Here is a 15,431-nt window from a genome sequence, read left to right on the forward strand (position 1 = left end):
TTAAGGATCACGCCCACTTTTATATAAAAGATTTTTAAAAGGGTCTTGCACGGATAAAATACGGTATATCTTTGCAAAAAAGAGCTTTATATCAATGGCATTTCATTTCCCAATTGGACTTATAACAATAAATATGAAAAACTTCAAATTTAAAAAAATGGGGATGGCACCGCCCCTTTTATGACTAACCAATTTTCTATGTTTCGGGGGCCATAACTCGAATAAAAATTAGTTCAGAATAGAACCATATGTATATTTATTATTGCGCAGCCTTGTAACACTATTAAGCACACAAAACAAACAACAACAGCCTTGCAAGTGTACAGCTGGGTATGTAATGTTCGGTTTAACCCGAACTTAGACTTCCTTACTTGTTTTCTTTCAACGTCACACTGGCAAGCATTTGTTCAAATCGAAATCTAATTATATTTTTACAACCAAACTAGCTTTACCAGGCGCACGTTGTAACGCCCGAGATCGAATGGATGTTGCGTTATTTTTTCTGTTTTTTTGTTGATAATTTCTGTTCTGTAAATTGAATTGAATTTTGTACGCATATTTGGTGAAATTTTCTGTTAAAACATTTTATTCTTGTATCTATATTTTATATTAGTGTATTGCTTTTACCGCTGATGATTGTTGCTTTGATTACATTCCGAAGAAGCAATACTGGTGAGCCAATTTTCAAAGTTGACATATGCGCAGGCATTCCTTTTGGTTCTAAGGAGTATAGAAATTCATTTGGATAACTAACAATTTTATCTTCATTTGTAACTGTGTCGATCGATTTATATTTCGTCACTTCACCAGGAAATTGATTTTGAAAGCGATCATTGATTTTGTTAACATGATCATTTTTGGGAGCTAATATAATTTCGCATAGCCAAAAAACAAAAACAATCAAACTTTAGTTGTTAAAATAACTTAAGTTTGTACGGCAGCCATAGTTTTTCCCCATTCCACATTTTACTGGAGGTTTTAGGACTTAACGTCATATAGCTCCTTACCAATTTTAATTATCCTACCACTACAACATCCAGATATATGCAGTATAATATATTCCATTTGTATGGGAGGTGCCACGCCCCCTTTTTCCCAATTCCATATTTTCTTGGTGGTGTTAAGGATTGACCTCAAATAACTCCTTACTGAAGTTCAATGTTCTGGCATATATACCTTCAAAGGTATGCAGTATCAAAAATTCCATTTGTATGGGAGGTGCCCAGCCCCTTTTATATATCGAAATTATTTTTAGCCTAAAACCTTCCCGTTGATCGAAGGAACCCATAACCAAAATTTGGTGATGATTGATGTGTGGGAAATACGTTACCTTAGCGAACACACACACACACAGAATTTGATTTTTATATATAAATGGGTAAACCGATTTGGGATTTCAAAATCAACTAACCATCATCTCTCCTTCCTGTATCTTTCCTAAAAATTTCATGGCAATCTGTCGTGCCGTTCTCGAGTTATGGAGTGACAATCAAAATGTACACTTGTTTTTATATATATAGATATAATGAATACTCTGTGGTCATTTTCAGAACATAAAAATGTGCGTGTGTTTACATACAAAACTAGGACACCCACTCATCCTTGAGTCCACCTACTTTTGGCTAACAATGTGTAAACTTTCTTCTTTATCATTTTCTCTAATTTGCACAGTTGTACGGTTCTTTGGCCAACTGAACCCAAAACATTTATCAAAAATAGTTGCCTGTGGGAAAACTATTTCCATTGTGCTTCTTCAAAGGACAAAGTCTGAAGTTAATTGTCTTAATGCCATCATCCACCGAGTTGCGGGTGACACCATCAAATATAGTCCAATTTGTATGCACGCACCCATTTCGCAATGTTGTATTCAACAGCTGATTGCGTGTCAAGGTGCATTTTTTCTTATCCATTTATTTTTATGCTGTTTTTAGTGATTATTTTTTAAGTATGAACCATGGAGTGGTTGGAGATTAAAATTATATTTAGTTACAAAGTTGCAAATGCGTCAGAATGAAATACTCCTACTGTTGCATATGTAAACACATTTGTAAATTCATACAGGCTAGGTAAGGTTGAACTGGCTGGTCCGTGAACCCTCACATAGACTGACTGCGTCCAAAGAGTTACCAAAAGTTTTCTCAAGGACCAAACTGAAAATCCCTATCCTGCCAAGGCAGGACCACAATTAATTAAACAATTCTAAATTATTGAGATCTTAGTAAGTCACTTGATTCGGTCATTTGAGACCTTTGGTTGGTTAGAGCAACATACTAGCCCTGTACCATATGTATGTATGTATAATTTATTCAGTCTATGATTAAACAATCTTACAGACGAGAATACAAAAGCAAATAAATACTTAAACAAATAATCAACTGAAAACCACAACGAATAACGTAAGTAACATGACTAGCGAAAACAAAAGATAAAAAGATAATGCAAGTAAAGATTATAGGAACTCTTGCAAAGTAGACTTGAAGATGCTTCTCGACAAAGAAAAATCAATAAAAAACCTCCTTGAGAGTCTATTAAATTCATTTATTGCCCGAAAAATTGGGTCAAAATTACAATAATTAGCCCTGCAAGCACTCATGTAAAATGGAAAAAATGTTCTAAGACTCCGATTAGGTACATTAAATGACACCTTCGCTAAGAGAACTGGGCAATCAAGAGAGCCAACTATTAGATCATAGACGAACATTAGCAGATGTTCTATCCTTCTGGATTCGAGAGGTTGGAGATTTATGAGTAAGCAGCGCGAGTGATAGAATGGAATTGGGTCGTCAAAGTTGAGTGAAAATAGACAAAAACGAGTAAATTTTCTTTGAACCCTTTCAATTCTGGCAGCATAGTAGCTATAGATAGGATTCCAAACAATTGAGGCGTATTCTAGTTTTGAACGAACGAGAGAGGTATAAAGAGCCTTCCTTGTATAAGGATCCTTAAAGTCTTTTGCATATCTACGAAGAAAGGCAAGGTTTCTGTAAGCCTTGGGAAGCATATAAGAGACATGATTGACAAAAGAGAAAGAGGAATCAAAAACAACACCTAAGTCAATAAATTCATTAACCGAAACCAGTCGAGCACCTGCGATATCGTAGAGGGTGGAATATAAGTTAGATGATTTAGTAAACGACATGTGGAAACATTTATTCACATTGAGGAAGAGATTATTGGCATTACACCATTCAATAAGATTATTTAGGTCATTTTGTAGGAGTAGGGAATCCGACTCGCCATTAACTCTATGAAATAACTTTAAATCATCTGCATATAGAAGGAAAGAGGACAAAAAAAAATAGGAACCAATATCATTTATAAAAAGCACAAACAACAAAGGCCCGAGAATGCTACCCTGTGGAACTCCAGACGTTGCATAAAAAGGTAGGGACTTGCAGCCCTCGATTTCAACACATAGAGACCGGTTCGATAGATACGATTTTAACCAAGATAAGAATACAGAGTGAAATCCAATATACTCAAGTTTAGATAGTAAGATTTGATGTGAAACTTTATCAAAAGCCTTTGAGAAGTCGGTATATATGGTATCAACCTGGCAGCCATCCTTAAATGCAGAGATACGGAAATCAGAAAACGACCCTAGATTAGTGACAGTAGAGCGGCCAGCAACAAACCCATGTTGACGCGGGTCAATCACCCTTTTAATGATAAAAGACAACTTCTCCTTTATGATTTTTTCGAAAAGCTTTGAGCATACTGTGAGTTTGGCAATCGGCCTATAGTTAGAAATGTCATTTTTATTACCAGATTTAAAAATAGGACAAATTGAGCTCCTTTTCCATCTATCGATAAAAGTTCCAGAGGACAGAGATAAATTGAAGATATGGCAAATGGGAGCGCAGAGAGTTAAACTACAGTGCTTCAGTAAAAAGGCGCAAAGGCCATCAGTGTCACAACTTAGCGAGGGTTTAAGGGAAAGCATAGCATTGCGAACATCATCCTCTGAGATAATGAGGGAGCCAAAATCAATCTGATCACAAAGTCCGGTGCGACCTCACACCGCAGCCTGTTGGGTTCGCCTCCTATTAAAGCCTTCAGTCGGAAGTGGGAGGGACCATAATGTATCCGGTAAAAACATAAAATCCAACTAAAATTGAACTCCAAATTGTCTGGGGTATACGAAATGCAACGTATATACTCCTACGTCTCCCGTCCGAAAGGAAGAATTTCGGACCGATTAAGTTACTCCCCTACTCACTACGGCAGTGCAATCAATGTTGAGTCGATACTTCACGGATAACAGCTTCATCTGAGGAATAATTTGACATGAACAACTTGAACATTCTAGATCAACCCCACCCCAACCTATCATGATAAAATTTGCGTTTGCTAAGCCTCGCTTGCTAAATGTATGTACAGCACTTTCGTACATAAGTATTTTTTACAGTTTTCGCCAAGCGCAAGTGAGATTGAAAATTGGGTTGGCGAAGATATAAATTGCGCCTCATTTACTCTTCACGAAACCGTTGCCCGATGAGGTGAGGTGGAGGCGAACATAAAAATACTTACATCGCCTCGGATGAAATCACAAAAAGCAAAAATTTTTGTATCCATGTTCAACTTATAACTCCAAAATGGCAGGTGACTAAAGTACTACCCAACTTTGCTGACCAATCTTCTGTTCCCGATTTGCGAAAGAAGGTTTCTAGATATTTAAGAGTTCAAAGAAAGTTAGCTCCTCAACCATCTCTGTAAGCTTTTGGAAAAGCCGTGCGCCCAGAAATCTATATGGTGTTGTCTGCAAAAAAAAGTGTCGATGAGTCGAATTCACATTCTCCTTATCTTGACAGTGGCCTGTGAGCATCGATTTCTTTAGTTTGGAAATAAAGTTTGTTAATTTCCTACCCAAATATGGCCAGAAGGATATCAAGACATCACAATCATTACGCTTGCGCAACAAGTTAATTCTAATGCCCTTAAGGCTCAATAAAGATCTTAACATTGGTCTGGCGATTGTACTGTCCTGAGTCAATCTAGCAACTGTTTTGAGTATTAGGAATTTCAAAACTTACTTTTAAGGATCACTTCCGGGCGGTGAGAGGGAAAGTCTCTAGAGTTTGTGGAGCTTCTACACGAATAATACCTTCGGCAGCCCAGCGATACTACCCGTCAGCTTTTCTAAGCGGGGTCGCCCCTCGGCAGTGTTTGGCAAGCGCTCCGGGTGTATTTCTGCCATGAAAAGCTCTCAGTAAAAACTCATCTGCCTTGCAGATGCCGTTCGGAGTCGGCATAAAACATGTAGGTCCCGTCCGGCCAATTTGTAAGGAAAATCAAGAAGAGCACGACGCAAATTGGAAGAGAAGCTCGGCCTTAATCTCTTCGGAGGTAATAGCGCTTTACATATATTTTTTTTAATTTTATTTATTTAAATAGTTCGATAGTATTATATGCAGACCAGTATGGCATGGATATAAAATGACCCTCCTTTGCACTAGTGTTTTGTGTGACTGATGTGCACATGATCTGCAACGTTTTGCAGCTCTGCACTTTGTTCCACGCATTTCCTGCTTGGTCGATCATAGTCGCACATTCGTCTTCTTTTAATCTTATTGGGACGCCTGCGATGCAAGCTTCGAGGAATGCACCATGATCACCATACCACCATACCCCGAATGTTTCCAGGGACTTCTTGCACTCCAACACACTGTTATATGCTAAGTTTCGAGCGATGAGTGCTTTAATTTGCTGCTAGACTGTCAATGTAAAAATTACTTCAGGTCAGGCTCTTGACTGTTTGTTGATGACAATGGTGAGATTTACCGTTTTTGTTAAGCGTGGTCTTCCAAAGCTGAAATATAAGTAACTTTCGAAGTCAGACTTATCCCGACGGCATTACAGTTAAAGAGCATCCAACGACATTAGAAAACAAGGCTAGAGGTCAATTAAACCCTGTCAATACTGATCTTACGTGCTATATTATATGAAGAAAGTGGTTTTATTCCAAGTAGGTAACATAAGGTATCCCTCAAGGAAGGAATTTGAGAGGGACTTAGGCAGAATACACATACCACTCATACAAAGACAATGAAAATAAGGTTACGTTGAATAGACCTTCGGGTGTATTTCTACAATGAAGAGATTTTCATCAAAATTTATCTGCCTGAGTAAATTGTATGTTTCGCGGTCGAAGCTCTCTGAATTTTTAAGTCTAACAAAGCGCAAGTTAAGGTCTACCAAAATTAGACAAAAAATTGCACCAAGATGATTCACTGACTTTTTTATCATCTTCATTCAACCCTGCGAACGAACTGCAACAGGTTGAAGTCTTTTGTGAAGAGCAGAAGAAGTGAAATCAAGAAACTTTTGAAAAATATGGAATATACAATCATTTTAATTTTCGTCCTTAGCAAAAGAACTGAACAGTGAAAAGCTGTACAAAAAAATAGACAGGACATAGACAGACTATGGGAAAAGTTGTCGTGCATCTGGGGGATATTGATTTATATGCATGTATGTGTATACGCACACCAAGCAATGCGATATCGAAGACACAAACCATATGCAGCTAACATTGTGTAGACTGAAAAAAGCTCCTCAGTTCATAACAGCCCCATTACAGCACTGTTAGCAGACAATGATATTTAACAGCGATCTTCAGTAGACAGTACTGCAAAGCTAAATGATGATCTTCTGCTCTTTGAAAGCTCGTTTTTCGAAACTGTTGATCGTTTTATGTAAAAAGCTTAATTATTACAACCACTGCTTGCTCAACTCATTCTTTTTTATCAATTATCCGAATAATGATCGCTCCCACAACTGACCAGTCAGTAGCAGATTGGAGTTGGTGTGAAATTGTTGAACAAGAAAAGCAAAAAAGGCGAAAATATTTTGAACGATATTCATATAAAAAGAATATGAATTTTTATTTGAATAAATAAATTAATAACTGAAATATTTAAAAGCTGTGAATAGCGCTTAATCGATAGAGAGTTGTATGTAGTCAATGTTTGAGTTAACATAGATACGAGAAAAGAGAAAAGCAAATTTCGTGACATATTGATGGGTGATGTTTAATCAAATATTCAACAGATGATCATAGTGATTTTTGGTTGATCGTTTTTAATTGTTTTATGTTTTACTGTATAATTTTTCCCCCGTTTTTTTTTTATCGATTTTGCCACAAAAATATAAATTAAAGTGCAGTTACTATTTCCAACAAAATCCGTCCATAAAATGTTTTTCCGTCCAACAGTCGAGTATATTTATTGAAAATCATCAGATGTAATTTTCTAAAATATTTCATCATAACAAATACACTTCAAAATAGTGACTATTTCGTCAGCATTCTCTGAAAATCATTAAGAAATGTTTACATGCGGCTTACGAAATGTACAACGCTGGCAGCGCAGATCGTAAGTAACAAAGAAAGAATAAACTAAAAAGTACTTGCTTGCATGGATTTTACGTATATTTACTTGTGTCTATGTAAGCCCTACACTTTAGATTCTATAAAACCACAAATACAAACAAGCTTTCAATGATTTGATATAAAGTACACAACTCTATCAATTAGCATAGTAATTTTTCTAAATCAAAACCAATCTGCATCTCGCAATACATACATATATGCAGAAAAGGCTGATTCGTAGAATGGCGTGAATGCTCGTGAAGTTCGATGTGTGAATAAATAGATGTACGCCTAGAAAACTTATGTCTTTAAATTAAGCAGAGCTCGCCTAGATCAGGTTTAACTTTACCAGAGACATATAATTTCAGGCTTTCTTAGAAGAGCTTCACGGGCTTCTTATGGGTAATAACCGATACCAACAAGTTATTGTTTTATTATTGGTTTATTATCAGTTTGTTATGGACGGATTACAGATGCTTCATCGGTTTCATATTAAATTTTGATAAGTATCAAATATATAAGACTCTGATAACAAATTGATTACACTCCGATAAGAAGTCTATAACTTTTCGATATGAAATCGAGAACTTTTTGATAAAAAATCAATTTCTTTTCGATAAAAAGTCGATAGCATTCCAATAATAAAACGAGAAATTTTCGATAATATATCGACATGTTTTTGATGAAAAATCGATAATTTTTTAAAACAGATCGATATATGTCCAATAACATTTCGATAATAAATCGGAAACTTTTTTCGCTACACTCCGATATCAAATCGAGAACTCTTAAATAACAAATCGATAACTTTTCGATAATACATCGATAGCTTTTCGATAAAAAATCGGTAACTCACTGTTACCTTTGTTATAGTTAGAAAATTTAGAACACTTCGATAACAAATCGGTAACTCGTCTATCTTTAAACGGTTATGGCCTTCCAACAAGGCCAACAAGGTCACACCAAGACAGTTTAAAGCGTTTTCCACCTGTTTCTTCGACCGGAGTGCGGTCGCCCTCTTCCTCTACTTCCATAAGCGAGTTCACTCACATAACATGGCCTAGCCAGCGTAAACGTTGCGTTTTAACTCGCTGTACTATATTGTTGTATAGCATTAAATCTTCTTCGGTACTCGCAATCATCAACGCGTAGAGGTCCGTAAATCTTTCGAACTTTTCGCTCAAACACTCCCAGAGCCGCTTCATCTGATGCTGTCATCGTCCATGCTTCTGCACCATATACCAGAATGGGTGCGATAAGTGACTTGTAGATTATTATTTTTTTGCCGAGAGAGGACTTTTCTTTTCAATTGCCTACCCAGTCCAAGTGAGCATTTATTGGCAAGGGTAATGTTTCGCTGGATTTCGGAGCTGATTTTGTTGTTTGTGTTAATGCGGAATCCTAAATAAACGAAGTCTTTTAATATTTCGAGATTATGGCTGCCAACAGTAACTGGTCTATACCTCGGCGAAAATGCGCTTATAACAAACCGATAAAACGTTGATAAGAAACCTTCTCCTATAACAAATGAATAACACGCTACTCGCTTTCGAAAAGTTCTTTAAAAGATTTATGGACCTCTACACGTTGGCGATGGCGAGTACCGAAGATGATTTAACGATGATCTGTACGAGCTCTACGCAGACATCAACATAGTCCAGCGAAATAAAATGCAGCAACTGCGCTGACTAGGCCATGTCATGCGAATGAAAGATGACGCCCGGCTAAGAAAGTGTTTCGATCGGAACCCGCCTATGGAAACAGAGGATGAGGGCGGCCCCACTCCGCTGGAAGGACCAGTTGGAAAACGATTTAAACTCTCTTGGTGTGACCAATTGGCGCCAGTTGGCAGAGAGAAGAAGATATTGGCACGCCTTGTTGGACGGCCATAACCGTTTAAACGGTTAAGCGCCAATTAGGTAAGTAAATATTTACATTATTTCCGCGACCCTAGAAAATTGGTTGGATCAGGTGTACCATTTTTGTCGTATTAGTACTCCAATATAAAGTGAATGGCCCATCTACAGATTTGCTTGTAAATAGTCCATTATGTAATTTTTTGAGATTTTTGGAAAGTTCTCCCCTGAAGGAGTATGCCGAGCTCAAGTAGGAGATTGTAGCCTAGGGCATTGCAATGTAAATCGGAACATATTTTTTAAAGAGGCCAGGATCAGTTGTGGAGTACTCTATATACTATTTAAGCACTGCTAAAGTAAAGTTAAAGTTAATCGTCCTTAAGGAGTATACCAATACACTCTTTGGAAAAGAGAAGGACAATCCTCTTTCTTTCCTATATTTTTAATATTATAGCAAAGTTGATTGCCCAGAATTTCTAGATCTTTCTTTCTTTGTTCCACAAAGAAGTCTGCGTAATTTCTTTCCGTTTTACGTTGATATTTGCCATGGCGGAACGATACAAGCTGGCAGCGTGGAACAGCTGATTATAAACTTTTTTTATTTGATTTGGTACATCAACTTCCGGCGCAGTACGATTTTGACATTTGTCCATCGAATTTACAAAAACAAAGTACATGGGATTTTTATTTATGCTTGTCGGTATGTCACCATGCTGCCACCTTGTATCGTTCCGCTATGATATTTGCAGAGCAAAATTTGTGAGTAATGTACCCATTGTGTGTGCCTTAAAGAAATTCAATATCTTATTTTCCTCTAAGCCAATTCATTTTTCTTTTTCCAGATCTTATTTTGTGTTGATTCTATATTATCTTATTTAATCGGTAGAAATTCTTAGATTACATCAGTCTGTAAGGTGCTTTGTACTGTAGATCAGACCGGGTCGCAAAAAAAGTTGTGAAACACCGCCCCTAAAAATGCTGAGAGGGTTTCGGCAGAGGGTTTCGAAATACAGCCGAAATGGTTTTTTTTTACTGTAAATTGGTTATTTGACATCCGATTTTCGCATTTGATATCTCGTTATTTTGGTTCTTAAATTCTGCATATTTTCGTTTAATGTCTTTTGGAGCCATGAAGTCGTTTTCACATGATTCGGTCAGCTAATGTAGTTTTACCCACCAAAACTACCGTTTTGGTTTTACCAGAAGAAAGTAGTTAATAACTAAATAAAATAAATAAATGAAAGGCGCGATAACCTCCGAAGAGATTTAAGGCCAAGCTTCTCTTCTAATTTGCGTCGTGCTCCTTCTAATTTTTCCTACAAATTGGCGGTACGGGACCTACTTGTTTTATGCCGACTCCGAAAGTTTTCACTCAGAGCTTTTCATGGCAGAAATACAATCGGAGTGCTTGCCAAACACTGCCGAAATTTTCCGAAAAATTTTCTTCTAATTGAAAATTGAAAAAACTTGTTCCTAAAATTTTGATGTTGCTTTGCCCGGGGCGTGAACCTAGGGTCTTTAGGTATGGTAGGCGGAGCCCGCTACCATCACACCTCGGCGGCCGCTTTTAAATACTTAGTAACTATAAATAACATTAAAAGTGAGAACACTTTCTTTGTCTATTAACAAAGGTAAATGGCTCAAAAGCAACAATTTAATGATTTTGGAAGTTACAATGATAAACCAATTTCACCTGTATTTTGAAGGACCAAAGAAAATTGATAAACTTTTTCCGAAACCCTCTCAACATAAGTTTCAAATTTGGGGGCGGACTTTCACAAGTTCTTTGTTTTTATATGGAACTGACCTAGTCTACCGCAGACTTAATAAATAAACAAATCCCATTCATATCTCAAAAAAATTATGGGTGCACTTATTGCGTTTTGGTTTGGAACTCCTCTTATGTTCAAACTTTTAATGGTGTAGTACGAACCAGTTTTCCTAATACACTTCTAAGTGTATCTATCCTCGACCACGCAGTAAAAGCTCCTAACTCCACTTCACTCAAAACCAGTGTTTACATTTGTCTCTACAGAGTAACAGTAGCAGCGAGAGCTTTGGCTCTGGACATGGAAAGAACATAGAGCAGAGTCGTAGCATAAAAAAGTGATACCATTTCTTATGCTCTGCCACGTCGTGCTTTGGAGCGGAGCTCCAGTGTAATATAGCATTTTCAATCACTTCTTAAAACGACGTTTTGATGTTGAGTTTAATGGTGTTTTTTGATTTTACTTTACTTAGGTTTTACCCCGGCGTCGGAAATATATATATGTCAACAAACTATCCCTTAATTCACTACCGCTAAAAAAACATCCTTAACATTCATTTATTTGCCGCCCAACAATTCATTTATGCCAAATATTTAATGTCATTTTATTAGGCTGTAATTTGCATGCCATGGCGTATGAGTGACATGCCGAAAATTATTTCGTCTAACCTCCTTTTTGCTATATTTGTACGTGTGAATGTTTTGCCTAGATACATTTATAGCTTAACGTAATTATTCACTCACGCACATTCACTTAATTTAAGGCTGTTTATATTAATAAGCTGAACATAAAATTGTCGCACGCATTTATAGTTTGGAGGAGCCGGAATATACCAAATTAATAAAACTTCAAATTTGTATGTATGTATGTAGTATCTGTACGAAAAGTTTTTGTAAAAGCAAACTGTAAACGTTTAGAATGGAATACATACACATGTATGTGTGTTAGTGCACCATGCACTGTGGGCCAGCTCAGTATAGTGTTTATTAAACACTCCTACTTAGGGACTCAATATGACTCACAGCTGCCATTAGAGCACGCTCAACTTGGCTAGTTTTTATTTTTATTTATGCACTTCGTTATATTTTACTCAAATTATTATAGTTTTTTTTTTCTTCTTACGAGCTAGCATTTAGTCACCCAACTGGCTGCGCAACACATCAAATTTATTTATTGTCCTAGTGCAGTTTAAGGCAATGAAGAATAGGTAAGGCCACGGTCATACACTCCTTCAAGCAAAGACGGATTCAACAGTTATTTGCGTGTTCAAACTATTAACCAACTTTGTTAGCTTTGAGGCCAAATTACGTGTTCTATTTTTGTTACTTTTAATATGTTTGTATGTATGTATTTATGAATGAGAATTATTAGTTATTACATACAATCTTACGTATAATATTCTTGTCCAGTTTTTTTTTTTGTACCTTTGTTTTGAGGTCACACAGCTGTGTTCTATATTAAAGTCAAATTATTAGAGTAAAGAGGTTAGATAATAAGCTAATATTATTTTCTTGAGTTTACTTAAGTAAACTGTGATTTGCTGGCACAGTTTTTGTGGGATATTACACTGCCTTTAATGTGATAGTAAACATAAGTTTTTTCATATTTATTATTTAGATCAATTTAGCAGGTGTAAAATTGAAAACGAATTTCTTACGTCAACAAAATAATTAAAAACCAGTAAGGACGGGACTGTCCGAAGACTTCATACCTTTCATGAATGAGGCTGAACAATAATCTTATCCCGTTCATAATCTCCAAATAATCGGACGTATAAGATAAGAAATATATAGTGAACAGATGTACATACCTAAACGATTTTTAAGATAAATATAAAATAAAAAATGGCAAAAAACCCCCTTATCTGAACGATCGGGTGTATGGGATAGATATAATATATAGCTCCGATCGAAATGATTTTTACAGGAAATCTTCTATGATATATTAGAATATATATCACCAAGTTTCAAGTTTTTATATTGGAAACTAAGAGAAAAATGGCCAAAAATCATTCTACCTGAACGATCGGTTGTATGGGATAGGTATATACTATATACATATAGCTCCGATCAAAGTGATTTTTTCAGGAAATCTTCTATGATATATTAAAATAAATATCACCAAGTTTAACGTTTTTATATTGGAGATTAAGAGATAAATTGTCAAAAATCTTTCTATCTGAACGATCGGTTGTATGGGATATATGCTATGTATAGCTCCGATCAAAGTGATTTTTTCAGGATATCTTCTATGACATATTAGAATATATATCACCGAGTTTCACGTTTATACTTTCTAAATTGCGGCAGGAATGACCAAAATACTACCGGATCCGAAAAATGTCCAATATAATACAAAAATACATCCTTGTGTCAAATTTTATTGAGATATCTCAAAATTTGAGGGACTAGTTTGCGTTCAAACAGATAGACGGACGGACAGACTGACATGGCTATATCAACTCAGTTCGTCGCCCTGATCAATTCGGTATACTTAATGGTGAGTCTATCTTCTATATTTCTCAACGTTGCAAACATCGGACCAAAGTTAATATACCATTTCATGTTCATGAAAGGTATAAAAAGTATCTTCATACTTCACAGTATAACATCAGACAGTCAGCCTATCTCAGTGTAACTTTGGAAGAATTGTATATCTCAGAATTTGTTGAAAACATTGCCTATGTCAATTGACAGGTGGCGTTTTCAAACAATTTCTGAGATATGGCGTTTAGCTCTAATAAGGTAACAGTACCTGTTACAGTTTAATATTAGCGCCGCAAGGTGTCTCGGTAAGGGGGTATACAGAATGTAATCGCAAGTGTAGGCACTAAAATTTTTGTTGTAATATCGGCCTACTGATTTGTAAGATCGCGGTACGAATCTAGCTCAAGACCCAACAATAATTATTAAACGGTTTTATTTAGCTTGACTCTGTGTAGCGACCGGCCGACCGGCCGCCTGGCCGTTGTTTAAGAATTTTGTAATTAAAATTTAATAACTTCTCGATAAGCTACAAACTTGATACTTGGAATATAGTTCAGAACCCGATGACAATGCAATAATAAGAAAAAAACTCCGATAGGTGGCGTATGGATCGAAATATTTAAAATATTGCCTTCAGTGTTTCTACTTCTATCCTGGTTCTTACCAATTGATTTTCACATCGCTGCGACATCTGTTGCAGATCCAATGTGAAAATTGAACTTGTTTCATGGCAATGATGCCATAGTATCATATTTATTGACACTGATTGGTTGTGATAGCTGAATGCTTATAGCAGCGGCTCCTAAACATTGTCGATGAAGGAATTTAGCAGTTCCCGAAATGGATCTATGTAACGAGCTTTGGCAGTTGTCTAAATTTTTTCTTTCTTCTATTCTAATTTAAAAATTTTTTTCATTTAAGAAAAAATTTATCATAACAATAACAATGATAAAATAATTATTGTTAGGCCTTGAGTGCGATTCGAACTAGCGATCTCAAAAAAATGTATGCTACAACTAGAAACAAAAATTTAAAAAATTTAAATCAGTTATAATAAAACAAAGCAAAATGAAATAAACTCAATATTAAAAAATAATGAAAATTTACTTTATTTTATTTTACTCTTATTTTATAACTTAGTTCTTTTTACACCGTTATTTGGTTACAAAACAAAATTTTAATTAGTTATGTTAATTTCTTTCTTTTTTGTTTATTTAATTAAATTTTTTTATTATTATACTTTATTTCATTTTTTTTATTGTTTTTTTTTTCCCCATTTTTTTATTTTAGTTGATTTATTTTTTGTTTTTTTTATTTATTTTTTTTTATTATTATTTTTTTTAATGTTTTTTATTATGTATATTTTATTTGTTCTTGTATTATTGCGTTATTGCGAGGTCTTTATTTCCAACTTCTTGACGTTTCCTTATCGGTTTGTTATCGATGGAATATGGTCGTGTTATCCATTTCGATTTATCAATTTGTTATTGAAGTGTTATAAACTACTACCGATAATAAATGTTATCGATGAGATACAACCTTTTAAGATGAGATATTGAATTGTTATCGAACTACTACCGATTTGTTATAAAATTATACATTTGTTATCGGATTGTTACCAATTTGTTAGCGGTCTGTCATTATTTTGTTATTGGGGTGTTATCATAAAGGTATCTGTTTGCCTTCGAAATAGTTATTAATTTCTCATAGGAAAGTTATCAACTATTTATCGAAAGTGATCGATATGGTATCAAAAAGTAAACGATACTATAGAAAAGTGATCGATGTTCTAACTGGTTTTTACCAATTTGCCACCGACGTGCTATCGCAATTTGTTATTCAGTTGCTATCGAAAAGTTATAGATTTGCCATCGGAGTGTTTGTTAAGCGCCAAATACACGAAACGAACATTTCCGCGAACATTCCCGTTATGCCATGTTTCTGCGACCTT

General features: G+C 35.6%; 1 protein-coding gene across 8 annotated transcripts in view; it reads left to right on the forward strand.

The window, feature by feature from the left end:
• The window catches only part of nemy (no extended memory), a 142,841-nt gene that overhangs the window by 69,475 nt on the left and 57,935 nt on the right, over nucleotides 1-15,431 (forward strand). The window contains exon 1 of one of the 8 annotated variants that reach the window (XM_067776181.1): nucleotides 6,816-7,373. The exons of 5 other annotated variants lie outside the window; for them this stretch is intronic. In XM_067776181.1, the coding sequence (XP_067632282.1) occupies nucleotides 7,335-7,373 (39 nt within the window). In that variant the 5' untranslated portion in view covers nucleotides 6,816-7,334. Of the gene's footprint in view, nucleotides 1-6,815; nucleotides 7,374-15,431 lie in introns of those variants that run through there. 2 more of the 8 variants (XM_067776182.1, XM_067776196.1) reach the window with 2 other exon arrangements.

Source organism: Eurosta solidaginis, chromosome 3, assembly GCF_040869045.1.
Source record: "Eurosta solidaginis isolate ZX-2024a chromosome 3, ASM4086904v1, whole genome shotgun sequence".
Taxonomy (NCBI): Eukaryota; Metazoa; Arthropoda; class Insecta; order Diptera; family Tephritidae; genus Eurosta; species Eurosta solidaginis.